The 22,321-nt window shown below is 41.2% G+C and overlaps 1 protein-coding gene across 1 annotated transcript in view; it reads left to right on the plus strand.

The window, feature by feature from the left end:
• vcana (versican a) overlaps positions 1 to 22,321 on the plus strand; it is a 46,305-nt gene that overhangs the window by 16,345 nt on the left and 7,639 nt on the right. Inside the window, exon 8 of the mRNA XM_084115524.1 lies at positions 76 to 22,239. Coding sequence (XP_083971650.1) covers positions 76 to 22,239 — 22,164 coding nt within the window. The remainder of the gene's footprint in view (positions 1 to 75; positions 22,240 to 22,321) is intronic.

Genomic DNA, 22,321 nt, shown 5'->3' on the forward strand with positions numbered 1-22,321 from the left:
TGAGACCATACTTGTGCTTTTGAATTTAATGAATTTAATCCAATGTTTCTTTGATCCCCCATTTTTTTTCAACAGTTAATCAAAACCTGATGTCTTTTGGAGAACAACATCCTCACATTCCCCAGTTGGTACAAATTCCCGAGATACCTGCTGATCTTCTTCCTGTTGATCAGGAGACTGTTGTGGCAAGTGGGGATTTCTTGTCCTCTCTAGCCATTTCCATGACCCCAACAGTCAGCTTCATAAACGGCAAGCTTGAGGTGACACTTCATCCTAAAGATGTGGCAGAAGAAGTTAGAGGAGATAAGTTTGGAAGTGATTCCCTTAGAGTAAACAACTTAAGTGAACAAATGGAAACAGCATTTGAATTTGATAGTTCATTAGTGAAGGCTGGCAGAACACCACATGAATCATTGGTGTCAGGATCTTCAATGGTGTCCCCCTTGTTTTCCACAACCCTTGATCCAGACATTGATTTTGATCTACGAGGAATAGTAGTAGAATCCAATCCGCCATCACCTCCCATAACAATTAGTGAAGAGGAGATTCTCATATCTGAAGGAACGGTCATTCCAAGCATATCAACCACCACAACTGAAAAACAACCTTCTGTAAAAGATGTACACCCAATAGGATCAACAGATATTCCTTTGGGTCTTGATGACTCTACTAAGTCATCTATATCTCGTTCAGTGCACAGTACTAGCTCTATAACAGAAAACAAAGCCAAAGATACAGCTGCTATAACACAGGTCATGGGAATGACAACTCATAAAGATGATTTGTCTAAAACGACAACACCCACAGTTATTTCTGCCCTAGAGTCTACTTCTGAACATATGGACCATTTGGATACAGATGAAGCAGACGTAAGTGTTCAGACACCTGAAGTGCTCACTTTGATGCTGCCAACTCAAGTACGTAGTACAACAACAAGTCAACTGGGCATAATATTTACACTTAGACCATCATCGAGTGAGACTGTTAAAATGCAGAAAGAGGCAGCTTCACAATCCATGATACCATCAACAAAGAATTTAGGGATGACCACAGCAAAAGATGAGCTTTCACCATCACTTTTTTCTAAAGTTTTACAGTCTTCAGAGTCTGAAGTTTCAGTAGATGAGACATCTTATATGTTTAACACCACAACGATAAGTTCAGAATTATATACAATGACCAAATCAGACCAAGAGCTCAACAAAACCACAAAAACAATTTCAGCATCCAGCTTAACAGATGCTGAGACTAGAAGAGATCAGACAACTGAGGTACATGGTAGAGAACCTGTTTCCTCTCCTGACTCTACTTCATCAAACAAAGTGCATACATTGAGTACTAGGGCATCAACAGGGCGAATGGTCACAAGTCAAGATATTACATCACATACAGCAACAACCACAGTGACCGTGATGGAGGACAAAGACTTGTCAGCAAAACCATCTGTGCCCACCATCATTAATGTTTCAGAGTCTCTGTTCTCCTCTGCTCAGACTGAACATTTAGACAAGACATTATCTGAAAGTTCAGTCATAATGACCTCAGAGATGACAGCTGCCAAAGATGCACTTACACCATCAAGTTTTTCTTTAACCTTGCCACCAACAGAGTCTGAAGGTTCAGGAAATGAGACCTCTGATATGTTTATCAAAGAGATCACGACGACAAGTTCTTCCATTTATGCTGCAACCAAATTGGACGAAGAGCTTACCAAAACACCATCTGATAAAGCAGAAATCTCAGTGTCCAGCTCAACAGATGCTGAAGCTACAAGAGATGAGACAACTGAGGCACATAGTAGAGAACCTGTTTCCACTCTTGACTCTACTGTAACTAGTACCATACATACATTTACATCATTGAACACTGGGGTCACAACAGGACGAACAGTCACAAGTCAAGATGTTACTTTACATACAGCAACAACCACAGTGACTATTATGGAAGACAAAGAGCTATCATCAAAACCACCTGAGTCCACCATCATTAATGTTTCAGAGACACTTTCCTCCTCTGCTCAGACTGAACATTTAGACAAGACATTATCTGAAAGCGCTGTCACAATGAACTCAGAGATGACAACTGCTAAAGATTTGCTGTCGCCAAGTATTTTTTCAAGCTTGCCATCAACAGAGTCTAAAGCATCAGGAGATGACACCTCTGATATGTTTAGCAAAGAGTTCACAATAACAAGTTCATCGTACATAACAAGCAAATCAGACCAAGAACTCGCCAAAACAACAGGAAAAATCTCAGTGTCCAGCTCATCAGATGCAGTGGATACAGGAGATCAGACAACTGAGACACATAGTAGAGAACCTGTTTCCACTCTTGACTCTACTGTAACTAGTACCATATCTACATTTACATCATTGAACACTGGGGTCTCAACAGGAAGAACAGTCACAAGTCAAGAAGATGTTACTTCAAATACAGCAACAACCACAGTGACTATTATGGAGGACAAAGAGCTGTCAACAAAACCACCTGAGTCCACCATCATTGATGTTTCAGAGACTCATTTCTCCTCAGCTCAGACTGAACATTTAGACAAGATATTTTCTGAAAGTACAGTCAGAATGACCCCAGAGATGACAACTGCCAAAGGTTTGCTGTCACAGTCAAGTTTTTTTTCAAGCTTGCCATCAACAGTGTCTGAAGAATCAGGAGATGACACCTCTGAAATGTTTAGCAGAGATTTCACAACAACTAGTTCATTGTACATAACAAGAAAATCAGACCAAGAACTGACCAAAACAACAGAAACAATCTCAGTGTCCACCTCATCAGATACTTTAGTTACACAAGATCAGACAACTGAGACACATAGTAGAGAACCTGTTTCCTCTCTTGACTCTACTTCATCAAGCACAGTACACACATTAACATTACTGAGTACTGAGCACTCAACGGGACAAACATTCACAAGTCAAGATGTTACTTCACATACAGCAGCAACCACAGTGACTGTTATGGAGGACAAAGAGCTGTCATCAAAACCATCTGAGTCCACCATCACTGATGTTTCAGAGACACATTCCTCCTCTGCTCAGCCTGAACATTTACGCAAAACATCTGAAAGCGCTGTCACAATGAAATCAGAGATGACAACTGCTAAAGATTTGCTGTCGCCAAGTTTTTTTTCAAGCTTGCCATCAACAGAGTCTGAAGCATCAGGAGATGACACCTCTGATATGTTTAGCAAAGATTTCACAACAACTAGTTCATCGTACATAACAAGCAAATCAGACCAAGAACTCACCAAAACAACTGGAAAAATCTCAGTGCCCAGCTCATCAGATGCCGTGGCTACAGGATATCAGACAACTGAGACACATAGTAAAGAACCTGTTTCCACTCTTGACTCTACTGTAACTAGTACCATACATACATTTACATCATTGAACACTGGGGTCTCAACAGGAAAAACAGTCACAAGTCAAGATGTTACTTCATATACAGCAACAACCACAGTGACTGTTATGGAGGAAAAAGAGCTGTCAGCAAAACCATCTGAGTCCACCATCATTAATGTTTCAGAGGCTCTTTCCTCCTCTGCTCAGACTGAACATTTAGACAAGACATTATCTGAAAGTACAGTCACATTGACCTCAGAGATGACAACTGCCAAAGGTTTGCTGTCACCGTCAAGTTTTTTTTCAAGCTTGCCATCAACAGAGTCTGAAGCATCAGGAGATGACACCTTTGAAATGTTTAGCAAAGATTTCACAACCACTTACTCACCTCATACTACAACAAAATCAGACGGAGATCTCACTAAAACACCATCTGACAGAACAGAAACAATCTCAGTGTCCACCTCATCAGATACTGTGCTTACAAAAGATCTGATAACTGAGACACATAGTAGAGAATCTGTTTCCTCTCTTGACTCTACATCATCAAGCACAGTACATACATTAACATCACTGAGTACTGAGCACTCAATGGGACAAACATTCACAAGTCAAGATGTTACTTCACATACAGCAGCAACCACAGTGACTGTAATGGAGGACAAAGAGCTGTCATCAAAACCATCTGAGTCCACCATCATTGATGTCTCAGAGACTCTTTCCTCCTCTGCTCAGACTGAACATTTAGACAAGACATTATCTGAAAGTACAGTCAGAATGACCTCAGAGATGACAACTGCCAAAGGTTTGCTGTCACCATCAAGTTATTTTTCAAGCTTGCCATCAACAGAGTCTGAAGCATCAGGAGATGACACCTCTGAAATGTTTAGCAAGGATTTGTCAACCAGTTCCTCACTTCATACTACAACAAAATCAGACCAAGATCTCACTAAAACGCCGTCTGACAGAACAGAAACAATCTCAGTGTCCACCTCATCAGATAATTTAGTTACACAAGATCAGACAACTGAGACACATAGTAGAGAACCTGTTTCCTCTCTTGACGTTACTTCATCAAGCACAGTACACACATTAACATCACTGAGTACTGAGCACTCAACGGGACAAACATTCACAAGTCAAGATGTTACTTCACATACAGCAACAACCACAGTGACTGTAATGGAGGACAAAGAGCTGTCATCAAAACCATCTGAGTCCACCATCATTGATGTCTCAGAGACTCTTTCCTCCTCTGCTCAGACTGAACATTTAGACAAGACATTATCTGAAAGCACTGTCACAATGAACTCAGAGATGACAACTGCTAAAGATTTGCTGTCCCCAAGTATTTTTTCAAGCTTGCCATCAACAGAGTCTGAAGCATCAGGAGATGACACCTCTGATATGTTCAGCAAAGATTTCACAACAACTAGTTCATCGTACATAACAAGCAAATCAGACCAAGAACTCACCAAAACAACAGGAAAAATCTCAGTGTCCAGCTCATCAGATGCCGTGGCTACAGGATATCAGACAACTGAGACACATAGTAAAGAACCTGTTTCCACTCTTGACCCTACTGTAACTAGTACCATACATACATTTACATCACTGAGTACTGAGAACTCAACGGGACAAACATTCACAAGTCAAGATGTTACTTCACATACAGCAACAACCACAGTGACTGTAATGGAGAAGAAAGAGCTGTCATCAAAACCACCTGAGTCCACCTTCATTAATGTTTCAGAGGCTCTTTTCTCCTCTGCTCAGACTGAACATTTAGACAAGACATTATCTGAAAGTACAGTCAGAATGACCCCAGAGATGACAACTGCCAAAGGTTTGCTGTCACCGTCAAGTTTTCTTTTAAGCTTGCCATCAACAGAGTCTGAAGCATCAGGAGATGACACCTCTGAAATGTTTAGCAAGGATTTGTCAACCAGTTCCTCACTTCATACTACAACAAAATCAGGCGAAGATCTCACTAAAACGCCATCTGACAGAACAGAAACAATCTCAGTATCCACCTCATCAGATACTTTAGTTACACAAGATCAGACAACTGAGACACAGAGTAGAGAACCTGTTTCATCTCTTGACGTTACTTCATCAAGCACAGTACATACATTAACATCACTGAGTACTGAGCACTCAACGGGACAAACATTCACAAGTCAAGATGTTACTTCACATACAGCAACAACCACAGTGACTGTAATGGAGGACAAAGAGCTGTCATCAAAACCATCTGAGTCCACCATCATTGATGTCTCAGAGACTCTTTCCTCCTCTGCTCAGACTGAACATTTAGACAAGACATTATCTGAAAGCACTGTCACAATGAACTCAGAGATGACAACTGCTAAAGATTTGCTGTCCCCAAGTATTTTTTCAAGCTTGCCATCAACAGAGTCTGAAGCATCAGGAGATGACACCTCTGATATGTTCAGCAAAGATTTCACAACAACTAGTTCATCGTACATAACAAGCAAATCAGACCAAGAACTCACCAAAACAACAGGAAAAATCTCAGTGTCCAGCTCATCAGATGCCGTGGCTACAGGATATCAGACAACTGAGACACATAGTAAAGAACCTGTTTCCACTCTTGACTCTACTGTAACTAGTACCATACATACATTTACATCACTGAGTACTGAGAACTCAACGGGACAAACATTCACAAGTCAAGATGTTACTTCACATACAGCAACAACCACAGTGACTGTAATGGAGAAGAAAGAGCTGTCATCAAAACCACCTGAGTCCACCTTCATTAATGTTTCAGAGGCTCTTTTCTCCTCTGCTCAGACTGAACATTTAGACAAGACATTATCTGAAAGTACAGTCAGAATGACCCCAGAGATGACAACTGCCAAAGGTTTGCTGTCACCGTCAAGTTTTCTTTTAAGCTTGCCATCAACAGAGTCTGAAGCATCAGGAGATGACACCTCTGAAATGTTTAGCAAGGATTTGTCAACCAGTTCCTCACTTCATACTACAACAAAATCAGGCGAAGATCTCACTAAAACGCCATCTGACAGAACAGAAACAATCTCAGTATCCACCTCATCAGATACTTTAGTTACACAAGATCAGACAACTGAGACACAGAGTAGAGAACCTGTTTCATCTCTTGACGTTACTTCATCAAGCACAGTACATACATTAACATCACTGAGTACTGAGCACTCAACGGGACAAACATTCACAAGTCAAGATGTTACTTCACATACAGCAACAACCACAGTGACTGTAATGGAGGACAAAGAGCTGTCATCAAAACCATCTGAGTCCACCATCATTGATGTCTCAGAGACTCTTTCCTCCTCTGCTCAGACTGAACATTTAGACAAGACATTATCTGAAAGCACTGTCACAATGAACTCAGAGATGACAACTGCTAAAGATTTGCTGTCCCCAAGTATTTTTTCAAGCTTGCCATCAACAGAGTCTGAAGCATCAGGAGATGACACCTCTGATATGTTCAGCAAAGATTTCACAACAACTAGTTCATCGTACATAACAAGCAAATCAGACCAAGAACTCACCAAAACAACAGGAAAAATCTCAGTGTCCAGCTCATCAGATGCCGTGGCTACAGGATATCAGACAACTGAGACACATAGTAAAGAACCTGTTTCCACTCTTGACTCTACTGTAACTAGTACCATACATACATTTACATCACTGAGTACTGAGAACTCAATGGGACAAACATTCACAAGTCAAGATGTTACTTCACATACAGCAACAACCACAGTGACTGTAATGGAGAAGAAAGAGCTGTCATCAAAACCACCTGAGTCCACCTTCATTAATGTTTCAGAGGCTCTTTTCTCCTCTGCTCAGACTGAACATTTAGACAAGACATTATCTGAAAGTACAGTCAGAATGACCCCAGAGATGACAACTGCCAAAGGTTTGCTGTCACCGTCAAGTTTTCTTTTAAGCTTGCCATCAACAGAGTCTGAAGCATCAGGAGATGACACCTCTGAAATGTTTAGCAAGGATTTGTCAACCAGTTCCTCACTTCATACTACAACAAAATCAGGCGAAGATCTCACTAAAACGCCATCTGACAGAACAGAAACAATCTCAGTATCCACCTCATCAGATACTTTAGTTACACAAGATCAGACAACTGAGACACAGAGTAGAGAACCTGTTTCATCTCTTGACGTTACTTCATCAAGCACAGTACATACATTAACATCACTGAGTACTGAGCACTCAACGGGACAAACATTCACAAGTCAAGATGTTACTTCACATACAGCAACAACCACAGTGACTGTAATGGAGGACAAAGAGCTGTCAGCAAAACCATCTGAGTCCACCATCATTGATGTCTCAGAGACTCTTTTCTCCTCTGCTCAGACTGAACATTTAGACAAGACATTTTCTGAAAGTACAGTCAGAATGACCCCAGAGATGACAACTGCCAAAGGTTTGCTGTCACCATCAAGTTATTTTTCAAGCTTGCCATCAACAGAGTCTGAAGCATCAGGAGATGACACCTCTGAAATGTTTAGCAAGGATTTGTCAACCAGTTCCTCACTTCATACTACAACAAAATCAGACCAAGATCTCACTAAAACGCCGTCTGACAGAACAGAAACAATCTCAGTGTCCACCTCATCAGATAATTTAGTTACACAAGATCAGACAACTGAGACACATAGTAGAGAACCCGTTTCCTCTCTTGACTCTACATCATCAAGCACAGTACACACATTAACATCACTGAGTACTGAGCACTCAACGGGACAAACATTCACAAGTCAAGATGTTACTTCACATACAGCAACAACCACAGTGACTGTTATGGAGGAAAAAGAGCTGTCAGCAAAACCATCTGAGTCCACCATCATTGATGTCTCAGAGACTCTTTTCTCCTCTGCTCAGACTGAACATTTAGACAAGACATTATCTGAAAGTACAGTCAGAATGACATCAGAGATGACAACTGCCAAAGGTTTGCTGTCACCATCAAGTTATTTTTCAAGCTTGCCATCAACAGAGTCTGAAGCATCAGGAGATGACAACTCTGAAATGTTTAGCAAGGATTTGTCAACCAGTTCCTCACTTCATACTACAACAAAATCAGATGAAGATCTCACTAAAACGCCATCTGACAGAACAGAAACAATCTCAGTATTCACCTCATCAGATACTTTAGTTACACAAGATCAGACAACTGAGACACATAGTAGAGAACCCGTTTCCTCTCTTGATGCTACTTCATCAAGAACAGTACATACATTAACATCACTGAGTACTGAGCACTCAACGGGACAAACATTCACAAGTCAAGATGTTACTTCACATTCAGCAACAACCACAGTGACTGTAATGGAGGACAAAGAGCTGTCATCAAAACCATCTGAGTCCACCATCATTGATGTCTCAGAGACTCTTTTCTCCTCTGCTCAGACTGAACATTTAGACAAGATATTATCTGAAAGTACAGTCAGAATGACCCCAGAGATGACAACTGCCAAAGGTTTGCTGTCACCATCAAGTTATTTTTCAAGCTTGCCATCAACAGAGTCTGAAGCATCAGGAGATGACACCTCTGAAATGTTTAGCAAGGATTTTTCAACCAGTTCCTCACTTCATACTACAACAAAATCAGACCAAGATCTCACTAAAATGCCGTCTGACAGAACAGAAACAATCTCAGTGTCCACCTCATCAGATACTTTAGTTACACAAGATCAGACAACTGAGACACATAGTAGAGAACCCGTTTCCTCTCTTGACTCTACATCATCACGCACAGTACACACATTAACATCACTGAGTACTGAGCACTCAACGGGACAAACATTCACAAGTCAAGATGTTACTTCACATACAGCAACAACCACAGTGACTGTAATGGAGGACAAAGAGCTGTCATCAAAACCATCTGAGTCCACCATCATTGATGTCTCAGAAACTCTTTTCTCCTCTGCTCAGACTGAACATTTAGACAAGATATTATCTGGAAGTACAGTCAGAATGACCCCAGAGATGACAACTGCCAAAGGTTTGCTGTCACCATCAAGTTATTTTTCAAGCTTGCCATCAACAGAGTCTGAAGCATCAGGAGATGACACCTCTGAAATGTTTAGCAAGGATTTGTCAACCAGTTCCTCACTTCATACTACAACAAAGTCAGACGAAGATCTCACTAAAATGCCGTCTGACAGAACAGAAACAATCTCAGTGTCCACCTCATCAGATACTTTAGTTACACAAGATCAGACAACTGAGACACATAGTAGAGAACCCGTTTCCTCTCTTGACTCTACATCATCAAGCGCAGTACACACATTAACATTACTGAGTACTGAGCACTCAACGGGACAAACATTCACAAGCCAAGATGTTACTTCACATACAGCAACAACCACAGTGACTGTTATGGAGGAAAAAGAGCTGTCAGCAAAACCATCTGAGTCCACCATCATTGATGTCTCAGAGACTCTTTTCTCCTCTGCTCAGACTGAACATTTAGACAAGACATTATCTGAAAGTACAGTCAGAATGACATCAGAGATGACAACTGCCAAAGGTTTGCTGTCACCATCAAGTTATTTTTCAAGCTTGCCATCAACAGAGTCTGAAGCATCAGGAGATGACACCTCTGAAATGTTTAGCAAGGATTTGTCAACCAGTTCCTCACTTCATACTACAACAAAATCAGATGAAGATCTCACTAAAACGCCATCTGACAGAACAGAAACAATCTCAGTATTCACCTCATCAGATACTTTAGTTACACAAGATCAGACAACTGAGACACATAGTAGAGAACCCGTTTCCTCTCTTGATGCTACTTCATCAAGAACAGTACATACATTAACATCACTGAGTACTGAGCACTCAACGGGACAAACATTCACAAGTCAAGATGTTACTTCACATACAGCAACAACCACAGTGACTGTAATGGAGGACAAAGAGCTGTCATCAAAACCATCTGAGTCCACCATCATTGATGTCTCAGAGACTCTTTTCTCCTCTGCTCAGACTGAACATTTAGACAAGATATTATCTGAAAGTACAGTCAGAATGACCCCAGAGATGACAACTGCCAAAGGTTTGCTGTCACCATCAAGTTATTTTTCAAGCTTGCCATCAACAGAGTCTGAAGCATCAGGAGATGACACCTCTGAAATGTTTAGCAAGGATTTGTCAACCAGTTCCTCACTTCATACTACAACAAAATCAGACCAAGATCTCACTAAAATGCTGTCTGACAGAACAGAAACAATCTCAGTGTCCACCTCATCAGATACTTTAGTTACACAAGATCAGACAACTGAGACACATAGTAGAGAACCCGTTTCCTCTCCTGACTCTACATCATCACGCACAGTACACACATTAACATCACTGAGTACTGAGCACTCAACGGGACAAACATTCACAAGTCAAGATGTTACTTCACATACAGCAACAACCACAGTGACTGTAATGGAGGACAAAGAGCTGTCATCAAAACCATCTGAGTCCACCATCATTGATGTCTCAGAGACTCTTTCCTCCTCTGCTCAGACTGAACATTTAGACAAGATATTATCTGAAAGTACAGTCAGAATGACCCCAGAGATGACAACTGCCAAAGGTTTGCTGTCACCATCAAGTTATTTTTCAAGCTTGCCATCAACAGAGTCTGAAGCATCAGGAGATGACACCTCTGAAATGTTTAGCAAGGATTTGTCAACCAGTTCCTCACTTCATACTACAACAAAGTCAGATGAAGATCTCACTAAAATGCCGTCTGACAGAACAGAAACAATCTCAGTGTCCACCTCATCAGATACTTTAGTTACACAAGATCAGACAACTGAGACACATAGTAGAGAACCCGTTTCCTCTCTTGACTCTACATCATCAAGCGCAGTACACACATTAACATTACTGAGTACTGAGCACTCAACGGGACAAACATTCACAAGCCAAGATGTTACTTCACATACAGCAGCAACCACAGTGACTGTTATGGAGGACAAAGAACTGTCAACAAAACCAACTGAGTCCACCATCATTAATGTTTCAGAAGCTCTTTTCTCCTCTGCTCAGACTGAACATTTAGACAAGACATTTTCTGAAAGTACAGTCACAACGACCTCAGAGATGACAACTGCCAAAGGTTTGCTGTCACCATCAAGTTATTTTTCAAGTTTGCCATCAACAGAGTCTGAAGCATCAGGAGATGACACCTCTGAAATGTTTAGCAAGGATTTGTCAACCAGTTCCTCACTTCATACTACAACAAAATCAGACAAAGATTTCACTAAAATGCCGTCTGACAGAACAGAAACAATCTCAGTGTCCACCTCATCAGATACTTTAGTTACACAAGATCAGACAACTGAGACACATAGTAGAGAACCTGTTTCCTTTCTTGACTCTACTTCATCAAGCACAGTACATACATTAACATCACTGAGTTCTGAGCACTCAACGGGACAAACATTCACAAGTCAAGATGTTACTTCACATACAGCAACAACCACAGTGACTGTTATGGAGGACAAAGAGCTGTCAGCAAAACCAAATGAGTCCACCATCATTAATGTTTCAGAGGCTCTTTTCTCCTCTGCTCAGACTGAACATTTAGACAAGACATTATCTGAAAGTACAGTCACAATGACCTCAGAGATGACAACTGCCAAAGGTTTGCTGTCACCGTCAAGTTTACTTTTAAGCTTGCCATCAACAGAGTCTGAAGCATCAGGAGATGACACCTCTGAAATGTTTAGCAAGGATTTGTCAACCAGTTCCTCACTTCATACTACAACAAAATCAGATGAAGATTTCACTAAAACACTGTCAGACAGAACAGAAACAATCTCAGTATCCACCTCATCAGATACTTTAGTTACACAAGATGAGACAACTGAGACACATAGTAGAGAACCTGTTTCCTCTCTTGACTCTACATCATCAAGCACAGTACACACATTAACATCACTGAGTACTGAGCATTCAACGGGACAAACATTCACAAGTCAAGATGTTACTTCACATACAGCAACAACCACAGTGACTGTAATGGAGGACAAAGAGCTGTCATCAAAACCATCTGAGTCCACCATCATTGATGTCTCAGAGACTCTTTTCTCCTCTGCTCAGACTGAACATTTAGACAAGATTTTATCTGAAAGTACAGTCAGAATGACCCCAGAGATGACAACTGCCAAAGGTTTGCTGTCACCATCAAGTTATTTTTCAAGCTTGCCATCAACAGAGTCTGAAGCATCAGGAGATGACACCTCTGAAATGTTTAGCAAGGATTTGTCAACCAGTTCCTCACTTCATACTACAACAAAATCAGACGAAGATTTCACTAAAATGCCGTCTGACAGAACAGAAACAGTCTCAGTGTCCACCTCATCAGATACTTTAGTTACACAAGATCAGACAACTGAGACACATAGTAGAGAACCCGTTTCCTCTCTTGACTCTACATCATCAAGCGCAGTACACACATTAACATTACTGAGTACTGAGCACTCAACGGGACAAACATTCACAAGCCAAGTTGTTACTTCACATACAGCAGCAACCACAGTGACTGTTATGGAGGACAAAGAACTGTCAACAAAACCAAATGAGTCCACCATCATTAATGTTTCAGAGGCTCTTTTCTCCTCTGCTCAGACTGAACATTTAGACAAGACATTATCTGAAAGTACAGTCACAATGACCTCAGAGATGACAACTGCCAAAGGTTTGCTGTCACCGTCAAGTTTACTTTTAAGCTTGCCATCAACAGAGTCTGAAGCATCAGGAGATGACACCTCTGAAATGTTTAGCAAGGATTTGTCAACCAGTTCCTCACTTCATACTACAACAAAATCAGATGAAGATTTCACTAAAACACTGTCAGACAGAACAGAAACAATCTCAGTATCCACCTCATCAGATACTTTAGTTACACAAGATGAGACAACTGAGACACATAGTAGAGAACCTGTTTCCTCTCCTGACTCTACTTCATCAAGCACAGTACATACATTAACATCACTGAGTTCTGAGCACTCAACGGGACAAACATTCATAAGTCAAGATGTTACTTCACATACAGCAACAACCACAGTGACTGTAATGGAGGACAAAGAGCTGTCATCAAAACCATCTGAGTCCACCATCATTGATGTCTCAGAGGCTCTTTTCTCCTCTGCTCAGACTGAACATTTAGACAAGACATTATCTGAAAGTACAGTCACAATGACCTCAGAGATGACAACTGCCAAAGGTTTGCTGTCACCGTCAAGTTTTCTTTTAAGCTTGCCATCAACAGAGTCTGAAGCATCAGGAGATGACACCTCTGAAATGTTTAGCAAGGATTTGTCAACCAGTTCCTCACTTCATACTACAACAAAATCAGACGAAGATTTCACTAAAATGCCGTCTGACAGAACAGAAACAGTCTCAGTGTCCACCTCATCAGATACTTTAGTTACACAAGATCAGACAACTGAGACACATAGTAGAGAACCCGTTTCCTCTCTTGACTCTACATCATCAAGCGCAGTACACACATTAACATTACTGAGTACTGAGCACTCAACGGGACAAACATTCACAAGCCAAGTTGTTACTTCACATACAGCAGCAACCACAGTGACTGTTATGGAGGACAAAGAACTGTCAACAAAACCAAATGAGTCCACCATCATTAATGTTTCAGAGGCTCTTTTCTCCTCTGCTCAGACTGAACATTTAGACAAGACATTATCTGAAAGTACAGTCACAATGACCTCAGAGATGACAACTGCCAAAGGTTTGCTGTCACCGTCAAGTTTACTTTTAAGCTTGCCATCAACAGAGTCTGAAGCATCAGGAGATGACACCTCTGAAATGTTTAGCAAGGATTTGTCAACCAGTTCCTCACTTCATACTACAACAAAATCAGATGAAGATTTCACTAAAACACTGTCAGACAGAACAGAAACAATCTCAGTATCCACCTCATCAGATACTTTAGTTACACAAGATGAGACAACTGAGACACATAGTAGAGAACCTGTTTCCTCTCCTGACTCTACTTCATCAAGCACAGTACATACATTAACATCACTGAGTTCTGAGCACTCAACGGGACAAACATTCATAAGTCAAGATGTTACTTCACATACAGCAACAACCACAGTGACTGTAATGGAGGACAAAGAGCTGTCATCAAAACCATCTGAGTCCACCATCATTGATGTCTCAGAGGCTCTTTTCTCCTCTGCTCAGACTGAACATTTAGACAAGACATTATCTGAAAGTACAGTCACAATGACCTCAGAGATGACAACTGCCAAAGGTTTGCTGTCACCGTCAAGTTTTCTTTTAAGCTTGCCATCAACAGAGTCTGAAGCATCAGGAGATGACACCTCTGAAATGTTTAGCAAGGATTTGTCAACCAGTTCCTCACTTCATACTACAACAAAATCAGATGAAGATTTCACTAAAACACTGTCAGACAGAACAGAAACAATCTCAGTATCCACCTCATCAGATACTTTAGTTACACAAGATGAGACAACTGAGACACATAGTAGAGAACCTGTTTCCTCTCTTGACTCTACATCATCAAGCACAGTACACACATTAACATCACTGAGTACTGAGCACTCAACGGGACAAACATTCACAAGCCAAGATGTTACTTCACATACAGCAGCAACCACAGTGACTGTTATGGAGGACAAAGAACTGTCAACAAAACCAAATGAGTCCACCATCATTAATGTTTCAGAGGCTCTTTTCTCCTCTGCTCAGACTGAACATTTAGACAAGACATTATCTGAAAGTACAGTCAGAATGACCCCAGAGATGACAACTGCCAAAGGTTTGCTGTCACCATCAAGTTATTTTTCAAGCTTGCCATCAAAAGAGTCTGAAGCATCAGGAGATGACACCTCTGAAATGTTTAGCAATGATTTGTCAACCAGTTCCTCACTTCATACTACAACAAAATCAGACCAAGATCTCACTAAAACGCCGTCTGACAGAACAGAAACAATCTCAGTGTCCACCTCATCAGATACTTTAGTTACACAAGATCAGACAACTGAGACACATAGTAGAGAACCCGTTTCCTCTCTTGACTCTACATCATCACGCACAGTACACACATTAACATCACTGAGTACTGAGCACTCAACGGGACAAACATTCACAAGTCAAGATGTTACTTCACATACAGCAACAACCACAGTGACTGTAATGGAGGACAAAGAGCTGTCATCAAAACCATCTGAGTCCACCATCATTGATGTCTCAGAGACTCTTTCCTCCTCTGCTCAGACTGAACATTTAGACAAGATATTATCTGAAAGTACAGTCAGAATGACCCCAGAGATGACAACTGCCAAAGGTTTGCTGTCACCATCAAGTTATTTTTCAAGCTTGCCATCAACAGAGTCTGAAGCATCAGGAGATGACACCTCTGAAATGTTTAGCAAAGAGTTCACAACAGCAAGTTCATTGTACGTCACAAGCAAATCAGACCAAGATCTTACCAAAACCACAGGAACAACCCCAGTGTCCAGCTCATCAGATGCAGTTGCCACAAGAGATCAGACAACTGAGACACATAGTAGCGAACCTGTTTCCACTCTTATCTCTTCTGTAACTAGTAGCACACATACATTTACATCATTGAGCACTGGGGACTCAAAAGGACAAACAGTCTCAAGTGAAGATATTACATCACATACAGCAGCAACCACAGTGACTGTGACGGAGGACAAAGATCTGTCAGCAAAACCATCTGAGTCTACCATCACTGATGTTTCAGAGGCTCTTTTCCATTCTGCTTGGCCTGGGCATTTGAATGAGAAATTATCTGAAATCACTGTCACAAGCACAATGACCTCAGAGAAAACAACAGTAAAAGATGCACTGTCACTGTCAAGTTTTGCTTCAGTTTTGCTGTCCACAGAGTCTGAAGCTTCAGGAGATGACACCTCTGACATGTTTGTCAAAAAAATTACGACATCAGGTTCTACATTGTACAGCACAACCAAATCAGACCAAGAATTCACTACAACAACACCTGCCACAGCAGAAACATTCTCAGTGTCTAGCTCAACAGATGCTGAAGCTACAAGAGGTCAGACTGAGACACATAGTAGAGAACCTGTTTCCTCTCCTGACTCTACTGTAACTAGCATAGAACATACATTTACATTGAGCACTGGGGCCTCAACCAGACGAACAGTCACAAGTCAAGATATCACATCACAAAAGGCAACAGCGACTGTGTTGGAGGACAAAAAGCTGTCAGCAAAACCATCCGAATCCACCGTCACTGATGTTTCAGAGACTCTGTTCTCCGATGTTCAGACTGGACATTTTGTACAAAGTACAATACTACCAAAGAGGACAACATCCAAAGATTTTCTGTCACTGTCAAGTTTAGCTTCCATTTTGCCATCTTCAGAGTATGATGGTTCAGGAGATGACACCTCTCATACGTTCGGTAAAGAGTTCACAACAAGCTCATCGCTTCATATTACAATTAAATCAGATGATGAAATCAGCAGCAATACAGCTTCTGTAAAAATGCAAACAGAGCAAGCTGCCACACCAGCCCTTTCCACAATACCTTCTATTGACATGACAAATGCAAGCTCAGTGTGGACTTTAACTCATGCAGAGATCCCAAAAATTCAGCCAACAGAGAGATATCAAACAGAATTCCTCTCCACATTTCCCTCTACCATCTCAGAGAAAACAGTTCAGCAAGAGGTTTCAAGTGATGAAGACAGGATTTCAGCGACAACAAAATCATATGATCATTATATTGTAGCCACTGATGAGGCAGAAATTCATGAGACTGACCAAACATCAGAACCAGTGAGGTATGAAAGTTATTCACATTCCACATCATCCACAACAGAATTGTTTTCTAGCATAGTCCAAACAGTGGTTACAGACTCATCTTCTGAACAAGGCAGTGGAGACCTTTCTGAAAATGAAGTGGTTGAAGATGGTGGCTCTGGTGAAATATCTTCTGCTGTTGTAGAATCAATTCCTCCCCAAGTTACACCATCAGAGGACAAGACAACTGTTGTTGGTTTTGAGTCAATTTCTGATTTTGGGGTGCAGTCATCAGAAAATATAACTGAAAGTATAGATGTTAAAACAACTGTGAGTGGAGAAGCTAGATCAGTCACAAGTCAAGAGGTCATGACATCTCAAAAAGAGATTCTCTCCTTAGCAACTAAATATGAATCAAGTTACACAACAACACAGCCTGTTAGTATAAGATTCACAGAGTATGTTGTTGCCACCCAGACAGCCCCATTGTCTTCCAGACCTTCTCATACTATTACAGAATTGACACAGTTGACTAGTCACACCACAGAATCAAGTCATACTGCAATTGGATCAAGTAAACCTAGCCACTCTTCAGTGGCAACAGTTGAATCTGGCCACACTGTACCTCCAGCTATCCAAACAACGCCTGGTTATTTTAAGCACAGCCAAACATCAACAGTCACTGAAAGTTACAAAGCAACTTCATCTCCTCTCAAGACAAGAACAATGATTACCCCATCTTCTAGCAAAAGCCTTAGCAAGCACACAACAATCTCATCTCTAGATTCAGAGGATGACACAACAGATGATGAAGGATCAGGGGAGTCCCCTGTCATGCATGTTTCATCAGCAGCCATCAAAATGCAGACTGGTTCCCCTACAGTTCTTATAACCAACACTGGCTTTACAGAACTTGACAGGGACATCACTATAACACAAAGTTTGAGCTCCATTACATCTACCTTTGAAGACAGAGAGGGGTCAGGTATTGTTGAAGATGACCAGGAAACCACTCACCAAGAGGGTTCTGGTGAGGAGGACAGAGTGAGTCCAACAGCTGATATCTATGATAATTATACTATGGCCACAGATAAGGTTGAAATCAGTGAGGCTAACCGCACGTCAGAGCCAGTGAGTTTTTCTGGTTCCTCCCATTCCACATCCTTTACAACTGAACCAACATTACTGTCTAGCACAGTCCAAACAGCAGTGAAATCCTCATCTACTGAAAGTATTGAAATCACAGCTGAAAGTGAAGTTGATGAAGATACTGGCTCTGGTGGTAAAATATCCCCAGCAGCTCTTGAGACACAAACACAGAGAACTGAAGCTGCACCTATTGCAGTAGTGTCAAGCACATCTGAAGCTTCATTAGTTTCAGAGACACAAAAGAGTTCCTTACAGCCAGGTACTCCAGAAATCAACTTCAATGGGTTTTCATTATTAACCACAGAATATGACAAGGAATTTTCCTCACCTGAAGATCCTACTGATGAGATATCTAAAACAGCAACAACTAAGTCATATGAGGACCTAACTGTAATAACTGATGAGGCAGAAGTTTATGAAACTGAGGATAAAGCAGGATTCTCAAGTGCTGCATCTTTCACTGGCAGTACAGACTTCATACATCAGTCAACTTTATCCCAATTTCCCTCATCCCTGAGCTCCACCCTGTCAACTGTAACATTTACAACTTCACTTTCAGAGGATGGCAGTGGGGAAGACTCAACAGAGGGGGATGGAGCAGAAGATTATGGATCAGGTGATGACACAACTCCTGTGACATCGTCACCTTTGCTCTCAAAAATTAAAGAAACAACCATTAGCATTACATCCTTTAGCTCAGTCAGAGGTGGACAATACAGTACATACAAAGTTGTTCCACACAGAACCACAACACCTCAAATGCAGAGTGTGTTCTCAAGCTCAAATGCTGAAGGTTTCACTCTGGTCTCAGAGACAGTACAGACAGAGAAGGAACCTTCTGGTGGTTCTGTCTCAGAGTCAACAGCCACTAGTTTTACTGCTCCTGAAACACATTCTGATGTGGTAACCAGACACACTGTATTGCCTTCTTTAGTGACATCTCAAGGTCCTGTGTCCACCCCTTCTCCATCTGTCTTCTCCAAGGACAATGCTGATCAGCAAGTCCCTCCAACAAGCCCAGTCTTAATATTCACAGGGGAGGAGGAAGATGAAGATATGCTGTTTTCAGCTGTAACAGAGAGTATGAGAGATCATAGCATCCAACCAGATGTTATCACTAAGGATGAAATTATCCTTGATGCAGATACTATTTCTGTTTTAGAGCAGTCTTCACCTTTTGCCCCTACAATTGTAACAGAAGAAGCAGGTGGAGCAACCCCAATTGTCATGATGCCACATCCCTCAAGCATTATGACAGAAGAACCAGAAGGATCTGGAATGGATGGCACCGAGTTACCTCAGTTACATGTGCCATTTGAAACCTTCACAGATGAGTTAATAGTTCAACAAACAACATCAACCCCAGACATCCTGCAGAGCAGTTCAACATATGTAGATGAGGAAACACAAGCAACACAAACAGAAACTCCTGAGGCCACTGATGCTGATGTAAATGAACACACAATAGATCGTCAGACCTCCACAGAATCCAAACAATTTACAATGGAGGCACTGACTGACGACTTCTCGAGAGACACTGTGTCTACTAAAGATTATAATGTGAAAACATCCACGTTAACCCCCAAATCATCCCAAGTGTCCACAGACAGAGTCATAGACATAGTTTCAGCTGAAGAGCACCAATCTGAGGATGTTTTAAACATTCAGACCCTATCAACACAGGCTTCCAAGACCAGAAAGGAAACAATGTCACCAACAGCCCTAGAAAGAAAGACAACACCTCTACCCCTTCATACAATATCTTTAGAGGTGGAAGCTTCAAGTGAACTAACATACCTATATGAACCAGTTCAAACAACTATGTCCAGTCACCATTTCACTTCATCCATTGCTGTTACAAGTAGTTCTCTATATGTTGATTCTGTTTCACCTGAAGAATCAATTTACTTTACTGGAAATGATGCAACATCTGCCTCATCAATTTCTGGTGTGAATGTTTCTACTCAACATTCAGATGAGATCACAGACTCTGAACAGTCAGTCTCTCCAGTATCAGATTTAAAAAGCACTGCATCCTTCCACACTGAATCAGATCAAACGTCTGTCACAGATTCAGTAACAGTACTTATGGATTTAGAAAGTGTTAGCATGGCTGAACCTGCCAAGACCACTTCAAGTACACACACTGAAACAGCAGTTACAGATGTTAATGATTTAACAGCTGACACAGAGGAAACATTAGACATCACAAATGTTGATTTCACAAATGACATTGTATCAAGTAGTCCCACTTCTGATAAGGTAATTCAGGGAAGTGAATTAACAAACACAGATATTACATCTGGTATTTCAGAGGAAACCACAAGTGCATTATTTTCTTTAACAGATGATGGCTCAGGTGATCAAACTATTGAAATGTTTATAGGACTGTCTGATTCAACAGACTCTCCTTTATCAGCTGCAGATGATTCAGTTTCAACATCTGTGGAGGCTGATATTTTGTCTGTGACCGCCTTGCCTGAAGCAATCACAGTAACTGATGGGGATCCATATCAGCAAGCTTTGTCTGAGATGACAGTGACACATAAGCCCGACACAGACACTATGACGGATGAAGATATGCCGTTGCCATCAACAACCATTCCCACACCTCGTATATCTGCATCAATAATTAACATGACTACGGACATAGTAACATTAGTGGGGTCTCCATCTACATCCATACCAGGTCTGAGTGACAAAACAGAAACTCCGCTTTTCTCTGAGGAAGGGAAAGACGATGTAATAGATTATGACACAAAAACTGAACCTTACAAAGTTGAGTCCATACCAGATTTCACAAACAAAACAGACATTGAGAATAAGACTGCCTTAGACATTAGCTCAGAAGATGTGACCAGCACTGATTACATCACCAAACCTGTAGGGGTGAAGAGCTTCACCACCCCACAGCTTGATGTTGTGACTGATTTTGAGACCACATCACAGTCTAATTTTGAGACAAGCTTTGAGACCACTTCACAGCCTGATGTTGAGACTGGTTTTGAGTCCACTTCACAGTCTGAAGTTGAGACTAGATTTGAGACCATTTCACAATCAAAAATTTACACTGGCATTGAGATCTCTACAAAACCTGAGAATAGTGCAACAAATATTGATGGAAGCACACAAGCAGAAGTTTTGAATACAGAGACCATCTCTCATCTTGACATTGAAAAAAGCTTTGAGATAACCATGCAACCAGATATTGAGAGTGTCTCAAGAACTGAGAGTGATGCTTCACTCAGCAGCTCACCAACCAGTGGAACAAGTGGTTCAGATAGAAGCATGTCTGGGGAGGTAAACACAGTCTCATCCAGTAAGCATCTCATCACAACAATACTTTTTGATGTCACAGATAAACCAAGTTCTGCTTCTTTAAGTGAAGAAAAATCATTGGAAGAAGAAAGAGCCATACAAGAGGAACATACAACCCAACCCAAACAAAATGACACAGAATTCAGGACCACCACACAACCTCAATATGATAGTTCTGTAACTTCCAGTGGCTTGAAAAGCAGTTCAGAGGATGAGTCAGTTATCACAGATATCCCATCATCTCATGAGGTTCAGGCAGTGATTCTGTCCACTGCAACAACCTCACCTATACCTCTGACATCTGAGACTGATGTAAAGATTGTCAGTAAGGAAACTGCCTCAAGGAAACAAGAGGCAGCTGGTCAGATTGAGGAAGCTGTAACTCTTGCAACTGAGATTCCTATTCAAGAAACAAAAGATCAGATGTCATCATCAGTGCCTACAACTCCGAGTGAGACTGCAACACCATTTGCTTCTCATGAAGATGTTTCTGAGGCCACTTTGGTTGAAAGCTCACCCCCAAGGTCACAGAATGAAAGCAGTGCAGCAGACCTTGCATACACAATGATCGGGCAAACAGTAGATATTCCAGGTAGGATGTAAACACTGTTTTAAAAAGAAATTTAACATAATTTATATTATGCTTCTGTACTTTCTATACCTATATCAATATA

Source organism: Abramis brama, assembly GCF_963993115.1.
Source record: "Abramis brama genome assembly, chromosome: 5".
Lineage (NCBI taxonomy): Eukaryota > Metazoa > Chordata > Actinopteri > Cypriniformes > Leuciscidae > Abramis > Abramis brama.